This window comes from Plodia interpunctella, chromosome 2 (assembly GCF_027563975.2).
Source record: "Plodia interpunctella isolate USDA-ARS_2022_Savannah chromosome 2, ilPloInte3.2, whole genome shotgun sequence".
Classification (NCBI taxonomy): Eukaryota; Metazoa; Arthropoda; class Insecta; order Lepidoptera; family Pyralidae; genus Plodia; species Plodia interpunctella.
In genome coordinates, this window is record NC_071295.1 from 9317964 (window position 1) to 9332004 (window position 14041).

At 30.9% G+C, this 14041-nt stretch overlaps 1 protein-coding gene across 7 annotated transcripts in view; it reads left to right on the forward strand.

The window, feature by feature from the left end:
- Nucleotides 1-440: 440 nt before the first annotated feature.
- Cda5 (Chitin deacetylase-like 5) overlaps nt 441-14041 on the forward strand; it is a 107114-nt gene continuing 93513 nt past the window's right edge. For 3 of the 7 annotated variants that reach the window (XM_053762912.1, XM_053762938.1, XM_053762929.1), the window contains exon 1: nt 442-609. In XM_053762912.1, the coding sequence (XP_053618887.1) occupies nt 570-609 (40 nt within the window). In that variant the 5' untranslated portion in view covers nt 442-569. Of the gene's footprint in view, nt 610-14041 lie in introns of all 7 variants that reach the window. The other 4 variants (XM_053762949.1, XM_053762959.2, XM_053762921.1 and 1 more) reach the window with 3 other exon arrangements.

The following is a 14041-nucleotide window of genomic DNA, read 5'->3' on the forward strand; positions in this document are numbered from 1 at the left end:
AAAATCTATTTCACATGTACCCCAGTGTATGTATCAAATCCAATATAATATTTCGGAGTTGGGGACGTTCAAAATATAAAAATGGAATCCTTGCGGAACATGCGATCTCCACTCTTTCATCTGATCGCCCTCGGATGTTCCTTCAGCCATAGATCGCCGAAGCCAGGAATGCATTCTTGTACTTTTCCTTCTCCACATCATAGATCGGGTAACTTTGTCTCTTATTGCCATTAGACATAACAAAATTATTGTGTTGGATTGAAAATTATTTTATCCATCGACCCAAAGGAAGAAGGAATGCGCCAAAAAGTTACAAACCACTTAGAGTATAGGAGATGCAAAATCCTGCAGCAAAATCCTTGTACCAAAACTCCCTTGCACCAAATCCCTGACATTTCTCTTCCGTACCCTTAGGCCTTCGCCCCACCACGGTCTTCGTGTAGCGAGTGGTCTGCGCAGGCGTCACTCCGCGCACGCGCGTCCGACTGTCGCGCGTCTCGACTGTGGAACATGAGGTGGTGACGTCGTGTAGTGTTTGTTGTGTGTGATTATACACCGTGAGTGACGCAATGAGGTTCCTCTGCACTATTATCGCTCTAGTTCTAACAGGTAATTTTATAATTTTCAGCTGTAATTTTTTTATTTTCCGAAAAAATGGTTTTGTGATTCGTATGATGTTTAATGCTGCTGAAATAGTGGCAAAAAAATTATAGGCACATGTTATGTATGAAAAATATTTTGGTATAGATACATATTAGAAAGTTTTATGAAAATTTGTAAGAGTTTTAAAGAAAATGAACAATTTCTTATCTCGATAAGATCATAAATTTATTTTTCGTAAACTTTCATAAACTTATTTCTTATGCAAACTACAGTGTACCAACATTCTTCACATATTTAACATACAAAAGTTAAACTGCGCTTTAAAAAAATCGAACAAGAAATTACCAATAAATCAATATTATAGTAACAAATCTTACAATCTGTTACAGAAAAAAACAAGTGTCAAAATTTCCGAACATCCAAATAACGCAATGCCAATAACGTTAACTAATAAACTAATTAAAGCAACAAGCGCTAAACGCTTTCTTTTACGCAACTCTATTGACGCCATTACTGAGCACATTTTTGTTTACTCAAACTCTAATAACATACGTTGATTTTAATACCGCATACTAAAGTGACCGAGTATATTTGTTTGATACCTCTTCAAGCTGAATTTAATCAGTATTCTCGAAATTTTATATAAGCACTTATACTGAGATATATGGAGGACATAGGACACCCTTTATCCCCATTAAAAGCGCCCGTTTCCATGAAAAATATCTGCGCAGGCGATGCTGCGAACAAACGCTAGTATTCCTATATTTCGACATTATATAAATTCTCGGTAATATTCAATGTCAATATTTAAATAATTGTGCGATGCAAGGCTTTATTTAAATTAGTTTAACTTGATGCTTATGGTATGATTCAATAATGTAATCTTGGAATCTGCTATTTTCCACCCACTGCTTTTAAGCATATGTATAACAATATGTCTTATATAGGTAAAAGACAATCTAATAAAAAATATTCTTCTCAGTATTCGTTATTTTCTACTGTTTATATTGTCTATCATGAAATGAAAAATAAAAAAACAAAATAAAAAAGTAAATAATGTCGTAACTTTCCCTCAATACAGAGTGATTGGCTCATTTGTTATTTAAATAAACGTCCGTCTTTGCATTTCTTTTCAACCGACTTCTAAAAAAGGAGAATGTTATTAACTCATAACATCAGTCGATCAAAATTGTTTTTTTTGGACATTTTTACTTAATATTCTTTTAGGTTCAATTTTTCTTTGCTTTGTATTTACCATTTTTTATAAATATCGAGAAATTTCTGAGAAATTTGTAATACTATTTGAGTTAAAATTAATTTTAATTGCATGATTTGTAACACTTTAATGGGCGTTTTTTAATAAAGAATATTCTAAAAATATATTGTAAATTCTACATATATTTTTAATTTGACTTCGTATTCGAGACGGAAGTTATAAATAAGTACTCAATTATCCTAAAATGAAATATCATTTAACGGTTTACAAAAAGAAATTAGTGGAATTGGCGAAAATTTAAGAAGTACAATGGGCATTTACGTTCGCAATGAATTACTTTTGACGAGGACTTTCGCTTTCGGTCGCTTATTTACAACTCTGTATGGGAAACAGCGGCAAAAAGTCACAAGATGAAGATTTCTTGAGAAACACTATGATCTTAAGGTTGTGACAATACTTATGCGTGACTTGGCTTGTACATGATGAACTTCATGACCGTTCACGCTGACGTTCAGGTTAAGATGTTTTATCATGTCAAATTTTCGCAATTACACATTCCAAGATCTCAATAAACTTCTTTTAAAATTACAGGATACGTATACTAATATAACATTTTGAAACTTAAATAAAAACAAAGCAAATATAAACTATATTTTAAAATGTGTAAGCGATTATCGAACAAAGAGAAACCAGAGTTTTCCGCAGTCCAGAAACGGTTGTATTTTTTTTTATTGGTTAATCATCGTATTGAATAAATAATTAATATTATTAAAATTATGATGATTATTGAATGAAGAGATAAATGTACATTTACCTTTTGAGCGTATTATGTTATATATTGTAAACAAATAATATAAAGAGGAACTGCTGGTAAAGTGTATAGAGATACTTTAATGTTATTTGGTAGCTACATTATTCTTGTTTGACATAGGGTACTTTTTGTTTCGATATTTCCACGACAACCCTGCGTCACAGGAAGTAATTAACAATTTAGTTATTATAAATCTTAAAAATTTTGCCTTAACCTGAGTCTATAGAAAAGAAAAAAATCATATCTTAAATAAAAATTACTAGAACAATAATGGAGAATTTGTTGCGTTAAACTTTGAGAAGATAATGTAACAAATACTTATGAAATACCAGGCCAGCATAAACCGATAGAGACTGAAGGTAACGAAACTGGTAGCATTTAAATTCACGAACGCTATTGCAAGCGCAATTAGTCGATTTTTTCGCAATCCCCGCTTTGTTTTGAACGAATGCGCGTGCGCAGCCGCTAGCGCGTAACCTAAGCGGTGAAAATTAACGCGTTTTCCTCATGTGGTGGGTAAATAAAGCTATTAATACGGAACGGATGGTCACATTTTGTTATTTCCATCTAGAATAACCCTAAATTTAAACAACTTAGTTAAACATGCTTCTTAAATACGTAAAGATTTATTTCATTGATGATGAATAGGTATCAAAAATATTGGGTGCAATGCACGTAGGACTCACACGCTACAAAAAATATTATATACTGTAAATTGTAACCAAAATAAATCCTACAATGAAGCAAATTAATTATGAATTAATTTGAATATCATTGTAAAGTACAAATAGTACAGTTTAAAATAGATATGCGCGGAGTCAAATTAGAATTTGTGTCTATTCCAAGGCCTGTGATATAATAAGTATTATCTAAGACAATGTAACCGTAACAGCGAAATTATTTACGCTAGATCGAGAGACTTGGCGAGATAATGCTAAGAACAATCTACAAAGTTGGCCCGACGTACAATGCACCTGGTATCTGATTCTTGATGTACTGTGAAACTCAAGTAGACATAAGTATATGTCTACTTGAGTTTACTCAAGTAAACTCAAGTAGAAGTAGAGAGTAGTAGTTTACTCAAGTAAACTCGAGTAGAAGTAGAGAGTAGTAGTTTACTCAAGTAAACTCGAGTAAACTCAAGTAGACATAAGTATATGTCTACTTGAGTACATACATTTTTCTGCGCGCCGCCGACGTTTAGTCAAGTTAACTTCTATTCTTATTCTATACTCTCCTATGTTGAGGTATGTACAGTAGTACAATCCTCGCGCAAACACCTGCGCTTTGGAAGTCGGCAGTAGACTTAGTTTAAGTAATTTTTTGACATCAATATTTGGTGAAATTTTGAATTTGAATTTGAAAATTTGAATTAAATTCAACGTTAAAGTTGATTAGTGCAACTCGAGTACGATTGAAGAAGTTCATATTCTGAATAGTGAATTTTTCAAAGAGCATATTTGTGAAGATGATTTGAACTCAAATTATATTTATCGTTTATAAGAAACGAAAACGGCGTAGCAAAAGTAAACAGTATGGAAAACAAAAAGAAAATATCTATTTGTTTTGTTAGTATTAATGGAACACACCAAACCACAAACTAAATATAGATAATGTTATCATCGCTAACAACGTAGTTTTATGTGTCAATACACACGAACTGCATTTTATAATTCAATTAATGGAAATTCATGATAAAATATACGATAATCTTGACAACTTTTAGCCATACTTGACTGGAAATAATTTTATACTAAACTGAGTAAATTGTTATTTTAAAAGAGTAATTATATATTTTGGTATAATGCTAATATACTTAATGTAATGTTATTATCCTTACCTCGGTTATGTTGTTCTGGTAATCTTATAGATTAACCCATCATATTTATTTATAAGCTAAAGTGTTTGTGGCGACCCTAACTCTAACTTTAACCCTTTTGTCTAGTTCTGGTCAATGTCAAATATAGTATAATACTGCACTAGTGACAAAACAACGTCTGGTTTAGAGTATGTAGCACCTTTTTTATTAATAAAATTAATTTGAGCTATGTGCAATAATACGTTGGTGTTGGTTTTGCTGTATCATGTTATCTTTCAAATCGAATAGGTCCGAGTTAGTACTCGGACCTATTCGTTTGTTTGTCTAGTGACAAATAACCTACAGAGAGACACTTCTACTCTACTTTTATGTATAAAAAAGTCAATGTTATCAGACAATAGAATTAGTAAATACAAGGTCTAATGTTAGGTTCATAGTTTATAATTGAACACTTTTATCATTAAATATAATTTGTCTTTAACATTTTCATAGTGATCTATTTAATCCTGAAGTTCAGTAAAATCTAGAAAGGCGTCTGTGTATAATGCATATAAAGTAATTGTATAATTTAAGCTTACATAATACTAGAGAATTATATACAAATATGATCGTAATAATAAATTTCACGTGGATTTACAAGCGTTATAAAAGCTATGACATTAGATTTTTTTTTATTATTATTACAGTTTGCACATATTACTTCATCGGGATCATTATCATTTTTATGACGTGTGCAATTTATATTTTAGTACGTTACATTTTTTCCCCAAAACGAATGTAGTTTTACTGATGTAAATATTTTAATAAACATCGAAAATCTGCAGCAAATATTACACATTTTTTTTGTGCAGCATACATACACATATCTATATTATTATATTTATGTAACATTAACGCGTATTTATCAACGAAATGGCGAATTTCCTTTTGCGTGCAGTAATTTTTCTCAACATTTTAGACTGTCACACGTTATAGCGCGTTTCCACGCTTCGTATATCATCCGCAAGTTCGGTAACTATGTCGAAAACTGCATTCGTTCCACATACTTCAATCCTACAAATATCTTTTGTTGGTATTTTTCTGAAATCTTTATGATAGGATTATATAACGGTTGTCAAGTTTACTTTGGCTTTTGTAGCTCGAATTATTATTAAATTTCTGTAAAAATTTAAATTGTTATTGTTATAACCATGGCACAGTATAAAATATATTTTTAATTATATTTTTAATCACATATATATATATATATATATATAAATATTACTGAACAAGCAAACAAGAAAAGTAAAAGTGAAAAAAATCAGTTCTGAAAAGTGAGTGAGTACTCGTCCGCAATTTTATCAGATTTTTAAGTGTCTCGACTTGATCGCTTCATCAGTATTGCCGTATAAGGAAGTCCAGTAGTTCCAAGACTGCAATCTCGCGGTTAAAACGATGGTAAGAGGTTAACCCAGGTCAGTTGACGATTGCTTCATAATAACAGGATGTCCTTTAATACCAACATAGCTAACAAACCTGTCTGCCATATTCAGTCGAATATGTAATTAACAAACAACACGTTTTAAATCAATTTAAACTCTCAATCAATATCTAATGAATAAATATCGGGGTACTTTGTCCCAAAATTATGATATATTTTACTTCTCATTTGAGTACTTCCATTTAAATGGCATTCAGTTTCTTTTATAGTCATAAGTATTTGGTCGTGGATATAATCAACCCATGGAGATACGAAAAACTGAAAAAAAAAAAACTTTTATCGATTTTTAAATATTTTTTTATAGATTTAATTTTGATACAAGCTTTTATTTTCATTTTAGTTTTTGATATTATCAAACTAGATCAACGTACATTCGCAAAGAGATTTAATCTTCATCATCGTCGCTTGATTTGTTACCAAGTAACGAGGGATTCTCACGATAATCTATGTCAACAATATAAAATATAGTGAGAACATACAGGTATGTCTGTCTATGTATTACACTTATACACAAATGTCATACCTATACCCAAGAATTGTTCACGAGCTGAAAAAATTCCAAACTTAGTAATAAACTCAAACTCAAACTCAAATATCTAAATTGCAGTAACTGTGTAGTACAAGGTGTGGCCCATACAATACAACTTGCTTTGCTTTACACGTTCTGCGTGATTTGTCCATTGATTTATTTGTTTGTCTTCCGTTCGATGACAACATCATGCCGAAGCCTATAGACCACTAAACTGTCTGATTAACTAATGGTAACGTTCTATGAGAAAAAGTACCTATAGGAGGGTTATCAAAACGACGATATCAGAAAGAACTCCACTGACAAAAACGTTCTTAAATGTTTTTATATCTGTGATTATGACGTGTTATGCGCATGTACATTAAAAATACGCAAGTCTTAAGCCATTTCCTTCCAAAACTTATTTTTTCTCGTGGAACGGCGTTTCACTTAAACAGGAGCCAAAGTATTGAAAAAAAAAATGGAATTGAAATATTAATGTCTAACACTTTACCATGTAATAATATAAATATAATAATAAATTACGTGAGTTTTTCTAATACATTACGTGAGTTTGCAAGCAGCTGTTTTCTATGATTTGTACGCTCCATATTATTGATTGACACGCACTAGATTCAACCTAGTCACGACTTTATTGTGGGGCCAAAGAAATTAATACGTACGGCAAGTCAGTGAAATTTGTCTTGTGTGTAATTAACATTTATTACATTAATTTGATGTTATATAACTTATAGAAAATGCACACAGAACATTTTATAACGTCATCATATTGATCAAAATATTTGTTTACGACATAAAAATATTTTATAATTAAATGTTGTTTTAATTAAATTACTAGCGGCTCACCCTGGTTTTGCTCGGGTAAAATCACTATAAAAATAGTATAAAAATATAAATAAAAGTTACTCTTGAAGGTCTCGTCTCTGTTCCAAATTTCATTAAAATCGCCCTCATAGTTTTTCATTTCATTACAAACAAAAATTCAAATCTTATCTCTTTATAATATAGTGTGGATTTTATACAGCAATAAAACAAAAATACATTATTAACGGTATCCAAGTTTGAGGTATAAGAAATTTCTCAATCCGCAGAGCCGTTATAAACATAGTATTGTCAGATTTCAAATATTATGGTGGCAACACGCAGATACGCCATTAAATATTCGCAAACCTACGCAGTATTCACATTAGTAAATTAACCAGTGCTACAACATCAGGCAGGCGATGTTGGTCAAGGTTCAGGCATTTCACAAACACTAGAATTGCTGATTCCGAGTCTGTCTGCACGTTTATAACTGCACAAAAGATCCCTATTCTATGACGAAATTTTGAAATGCGTTCAGTCAGAATGACATGGAATTTCAAAAGTGGAACAAGTGGTGATATTTTATTTTTTATTTTATGCCATTTCCATAAAGTTGACTTTGACAATGGACCATAATATGTATGTGTTAGTAGTGTCTAGTGATGTGTCGCCGAGAAATTCACTGTTCTCGTTCTGATTTTACGTTAATTCTCGGAAGCTCCCGGGAACATCATTAAACTACAGCATAATATCGCTAATTTTGCCGAGGCTTAATTTCTGTGGTATTTGCGGGAGATTATTTAATTTGTTAATTAAGTTTTGAATGAGTAAATATACATAAATCAGTAATAAACTTTCACATTTATGGTCCAGGTAAATCGTTATTAATAAAAGTTAGTTGAAAAAATTTAATAAATATTCATAGAAGGGCAGAGGCTATAGGTCATCTGTGATCTCTGGAGAATATCCATAAGTTCGTTATTGCAATATAACTAAGTATATATTGTAAATTTATTTATTAAAAAATATATTTTAAAAACACATAGTATTTCGAAATTCCCAGTATTATTATTTAGTTAAAATATTTTTTTGTTGACATAAACAAAATAAAATTTATTTATTTAATAACGTTTTTTAAAATCTATATTTATTTTTAAGTTAACCTAGGACTTCGTGGCGACCCCGAAAGCAACCGGGAGCACGCGAAGATTTAAACTAATCTTATGTATAACAAGTGGAATAAAACCATTTATTTTTAAGTATAAATCAATTAAGCAAACGTCAATCCATTAAAGATAACATTAATTATAACGTTGCTATTTTGATAAATTTTGAAATGCGCAAAAACCAGTAGTTAATTTTTAAGTGTTACATCAGTATAACAAATCGACTTTAATTGAGAAATTCACGAGGTATTTTATAACTTTTGTGTCATTCTAATCATTAACAAATTAAGTAGTTTTACTTTCAACGTGTATTTAACTACAATAATCTAAAACTGAAAATATCCGTTTTCTATCCGGTCCCAAAAGCGATAACTGGATTTGAAGGATAATAAAGTTAGAATAAATTATTATAATCAGTGTTGTGCCATTTTTGACAATTCGAGAAGGCACAGAAATGTTATTTTGAAATTTTCACAGATTTCAGATGATTGTGAGGAATTTCTAATGATAATATGTTTAGCTGTAATATAATCTTTAACATATACATAACTAGCTTTTGACTAGTAAATTTTGCCTAATAATGCCAAGAAAGTACACTTCAAACAACATGTGTACAAAATTTCAAGACGATTGATTGAGTAGATATAGCGTTAAGAGGTAATAAACAAACAAACTTACTTTCGCATTTATAACATTAGCTAGGATTTTTTAGATAATATCAGGAAAATTTCTAAATGAGAATTTTGTTTTTATAAATAAATAATAGAGATCTCTGTATGTCCACTCAATAGATTTAAGATAAAAATAGCTTGAATATTATATAACAGCAACAGAAAAAATATTTATAAATTTTAAATAATTTATTAATAAAATCCAAATATCATTTATTCAGTAAATTAACAAAATCCACAGATTTATAACATTTGTATAAGATTTTCGAAAGGTCGCAGTTCAAAGTGAGATCAATCCTGAAAATCATCACCAAGAATGTAGTCAATTACAAGGTCAACTAGTGATTTGCGATGTCTCATTTTATGATTCTTGGTTAGCATACTAGCTTTTGCCCGCGGCTTCGCCCGCGTTTATTATGTGCGTCCGCTCCTTATTTTATTTTGTAAGCAACATATCGCGATGAAACCAATACCGGATTTTGATATAGACCGTCTCCTGTACGTACAACTGTGAGAACAGCTTCAAATTCCCTCCAGTAGTAGTTTTTGCGTAATACGCAAACATAGACAGATAGACAAAAAAATGATTCTTTAGATAACAATGTGAGTATTTTAAATAATTTAAGTCGTATTGTTAAAATAATGTTTTTAAGAGCGTTCAGACATAATTTAATTTTTCTGCCACAGAATGTATGAGTTGCTAATATGTTTAGCTTATAATGAAATAATGCCAGTCATTTACATCAATTATTTAAATTAGGAAAGTTATATTCAGTTATTAAAGTTTAATTGATATAAACGCTTCTGTGTCAATTAGAACGAAGTTATATAGGCGAATCAGTTTAACATCTATATATACATATTAAAAAAAAACAGCGATACTTACTTTAGCTACATTTTATGAATATTATGGTTACAGACTATCTATACAGTGAAAAAATAAATTAGGATTCTGTCCTCTTAGCTGGCCAAACAACTTTGTAACTATATTCTATTTTGTATACTTTTATTAATCAATGAAATAAAAAAAAACTTTATAAATACTCGTAACGTCTCGAAAAAACGAAAAAGTTTGGAAGCTGTCAAAATATTCCATTTTCAAATTCCATAAAATGCAATCTATTTATTCGCATTATTCTCTCACGGCAGATGGTCGACTTTCTTGTATATTGTTCGTATGACTCTCCTTAGATATGTTATCTAATACCATTTATGTTAATCATAGAGATAATAATAATGGTTAATCATGGAGATATTATGTTTAGTATTCTGCAGTTATTTAACGATAATGAAGCATTTGTGTGGGCAGGTTCCCTCATTTATTGTTGTTTCCTCATTGTTGTATTTAAATTTTGACAAAAGTTTTTTTTTTTTGTTAATAATGTTTATAGTTAGAATAACGCAAAAGAAAACGTCAAGTTAAACAAATGTTCTATGTTTTTCAAGTCAATGCCTTTTCTATATTATTACGATGATGAGTTGTTATGACAAATTGACAACCTAATAACCATTTCAACACTTGACTTCAAGATTATGTCACTAATGAGTGTTTATCTTCTGCCAATAAAAATAGTAATCAGCTAGGGGACCAGACCAGAATGTCTTCAATACACACTGCAGAATCGGAAGTTTATTTCGAAATTTTGATATTGTTTGAAATTAGGCCTTAAGCTGTGGCATTAAGTTTCGAAATTCTTAGCTATGTCTACCCCGTAAGGGCAGTAAGGCGTTATCCCCTTAGGTATACTTATCTTTGACATAACAGTTTTTCTACAAGACAATACCTACTATCTCCATTTTACTGTATCCTATGTTTATGTTATGACTACTTCATACCTTGAACTTTGAAGTAAAGCCGTTAATTATATAATGTGTACACTTTTAAATCTGAAATAAATGTTTGCTATGTTTAGTACAGCCATTCTAATGTACATAATGTGCGTTGGAACGGCTGGACACCGACACAAGGAGATAGAAAGAAGCGCGCGCGCTTATGCAAATTGACCGGCAAGCCGACACGAGAAATGTTAATTATAATCATAATTACCGGCAATGATCGATTATACACGTTATGCGATATCGCTTTAAAATTTGTCATTGTTTTGTTTCCTATTTCTTTAATCTAGAGAGTTAATGAGGAAATTAATTCGTGAAATCTATTTGGTATGCACAGTCAATACATTAATTTACCCTGCCTAAAGCTGTGGCAATGGCGGGGATTTTAAAATGAATTTGGGTCTGATTTGATGGTCGACTTTACTTTCTTTTAACATACTTTTGTAATGTTTTTTTTATTTATATTTTTTAACGTTATGATACAGTAACTCATTTTTGAGACCTTTTTGTGATGCTACTAAATTATACTGTTTTTAAGTTTGATTATTATATAGCAATTTATTGGATAAACGATCGGTCATCATAATCTACTAACTATACAATACTGCATCATTTTTCCTTGTCATTTTCTATAAATATTTATCAATTAAAAATTGTTTTAAATTTTGAGTTATCAATTTTTGTAAAAATAAACAAATTCTTCGGATTAATACATTGTATCGCGGGCCCTAAGTACACGAAGATAGTAACGGGCACAAAGCACGCAAAACCGCACTCAATTATCTGTGATCAAAAGTACAAATATTTACCGTAGCTGCTAATCGAACCTTCTTAGGTTCATCACCACGCCCGCCATCTTCTATCTGGAGATCTTTCTCCAGATAGAAGACGGGCGGGCGTGGTAATCACTACGCCACGGAGGATGCATCTAGACTATATATGAAGAGTATTTTCCTTAATATTTGGCGTTATCAAGTAGCTGCAAAATCGAGAAATCGCCGCGTGCGCACAGAGAAATGTCAACTTTCGCATTTCACGAGCAGATACATTACATAACACGCGTCATCTAATTACATCAGTGTGAATTGTGAATACTGATCAGGTTGTATATAGTGGAATAAATCACTATTAGTATTTGAGGTCATAGAGGTCATTACAATCATAATAAATAAACAATTGACGGACGAGTAGTAAGAAAGTAGTCGATCGATATTTACACTGATTTGGATAGGTTGACTGTACTAATATGTCAGTACAGTCAACAGCACATTAATCTACACAGCATATTACATACAATTCATGACTACTAAGTTTAGGGCATAATAATAAATAAGCTTTGTTATAATTTTCGTAATAAATTATCTCTACTTATACTGATCGATAAAAAATGACTTTTAATATTACGACAACATTGTCAATTCATACTAGTAATATAAATCTGTCTGTCTGTCATGCTTTCACGGCTAAACCTCTGGGCCTATTTTGATGAAATTTAGAATAGATATAGCTAATGATCCGAGGTCAAAAATAGGTTACTGCGGGCGAAGTACTACTTAGTAGACCTAGTACGTTATAAGAAATGAAAACATAGTGTAGCGTAGAAAGAGAGTCAGCAACACACCAACAGTAATTAATGGCTGCGCGTGCGCCTGTGTGCGTCACTGTCTCGCCTAGTTTTCACTCGACACCTTGCCGTGGCAGGTTGCCGTGTTTGCTAACACAGGTTCAACTATATCTTGGTGTTTACATTATGTATCCTGTCAAGGTCGTTGCTAATGTAGTGTCTAGTCTCTAAGACCGAATGTTGTTTAGCAACTATCAATAAAAATGTATAATACCTATTTATATATTTAATTTGTGATATTTAAATTGACTAAAATCAAATTTATAAGTTGGTTATCGAAGTATCATTTTATCAGTTTCTTTGCTACATCATACGTTTATCGGGGTAACAAGGGGAAGATCTACAATTAAATGTGGATTGGATAGTCAATCAGGATGTAGAGATAAAGCTAACATTACTGCTTACATATAATGGTAGATAAAAATAGGATGTTAGTTCCAGCATATGAAACGCTATACGATTAAATGAACAACAGCGTGTTTGAATAATTTGCAATTGGATAAGAAAATAAAATTAAATTCATACTTCTAAAGATCAATGTTTAATAATTATCTAACAATTTACTGATAGTATTTCAAAAGTGTTCTTCAAATTAAAGCATAGGAAGAAAAATTATGACAACATCGATAACAGCCTGTCTATTTTAAAAGCTTTTTTACGATGCAGTTAAAGAAAATATCCTCACGATTTTGCTAAAAAACATCAGCTTATATGATCAATGGTCATTCTGCATCAGAAACAACAATCAGTTTAAAAGAGAATTAGGAAGCAGTTTGCTATTAGTTACATCGATCTAATTATATTAAATCATACTGGAGTAGTTTACCGTGTAATCGCAAAGGTTGCATTCCGATTTAACTGTAAGAAATTATATTTTCAATTATTGCAGTGTTTGGTGATTTGGTATGCCTCTGGATCGGCATTTCAATTAATAATTGAAGGTATTAATTGAAATATAAATTGTGTTTCAGACATTAATTTATATTTTCAAATCAGACATTAAATACTTTAATAGGATTTATGAATCCTATTAAAGTAATCGTGTACTTATTTAGCTAAATAAATAAATAATAGAATTGATCTTGTTTTGTTTCTTTTAAAGGAATCACAAATATTATGTCCTTTTTAAATATATTTATTAAAGAGCGGCATATAGTGTCTGGGCATACTAGTAGGTCTAGTCAGAAACAAAACTTTATGAAAGCGTATAAAAATATTAATTTGTATCGCTTTGTTTTTTTCGTTGTTTTTACATTTCATCTCTTTCATAGTAATATGTTTATTTATATTCAATCCTCATCTTTAGAACTGCTAAATTGTGATATGTGTAATTGATGATAAAGTAGATACAAGTACAATATCGTGCGCTATCCCTTCAAACAGAGCATAGAAATAAACAACTCATCATATCAATCATTACCTAATTTCAATTTCACTGTATTGAATTTTGATTCTTAAATATTATGAATAAATAAATTGGAA